This window comes from Sphaeroforma arctica (assembly GCF_001186125.1).
Source record: "Sphaeroforma arctica JP610 unplaced genomic scaffold supercont1.2571, whole genome shotgun sequence".
NCBI classification, from domain to species: Eukaryota; class Ichthyosporea; order Ichthyophonida; genus Sphaeroforma; species Sphaeroforma arctica.
The window spans coordinates 4,026-4,574 of NW_014037987.1; the positions used below are offsets into that span (position 1 = coordinate 4,026).

General features: G+C 53.9%; 1 protein-coding gene across 1 annotated transcript; it reads left to right on the top strand.

Moving 5' to 3' along the window:
- Positions 1-297, top strand: SARC_12770 (hypothetical protein; the record flags this gene model as incomplete). The annotated part of the gene is made up of 1 exon (XM_014293117.1): positions 1-297. The coding sequence occupies one exon, from the start codon at positions 1-3 to the stop codon at positions 295-297; it is 297 nt and encodes a 98-aa protein (XP_014148592.1).
- Positions 298-549: the final 252 nt, after the last annotated feature.

Here is a 549-nt window from a genome sequence, read left to right on the forward strand (position 1 = left end):
ATGCAGGGGTTTTATGTCAGCGAGTTTGTTGCGATCGTGTGCAGCACGTTTGCGAACAATGGCTTGAGACCGTTGTGGCCATTCGACACTCGATTGAGCCTTGGAGATGATTTTGGGAACCGTATCATCGAGGACAGCGACAGCATCGGTCAGAGAGAACTCGGGGCGGGCAGTAGGGGCAAGGGATTGAACACGTTGAGTCAGTTGTTGGGTGCGATGTGCCAGTCGACGTCATTGAAAAATGATCATACGGCGGAGGAGGTCACGGCGGTTTGGGTTGGAGGAGGCGCAGTGTAAATGAGTTAGAAAAATCGGCGCCCGAGCCGGGGTCAAAAACATTGGTGGGCGGCGGTATGTAGAACGCGGCAAGGTTCGGTTCAAACCCGAAGTCTTGCGTGGTGTCGTCAATTTCGGATGGGTTATTAATTGTGACTGGTTGAGGTGGTGGTTGAATGGAATAGGTTGGGGTAATGGGGGAGGGCAGAGGGGGGATTAAGTAAGTGGATGTGGCCGGTAGAGGTACTGGGGAAGGCATCGGTGGGACAACCG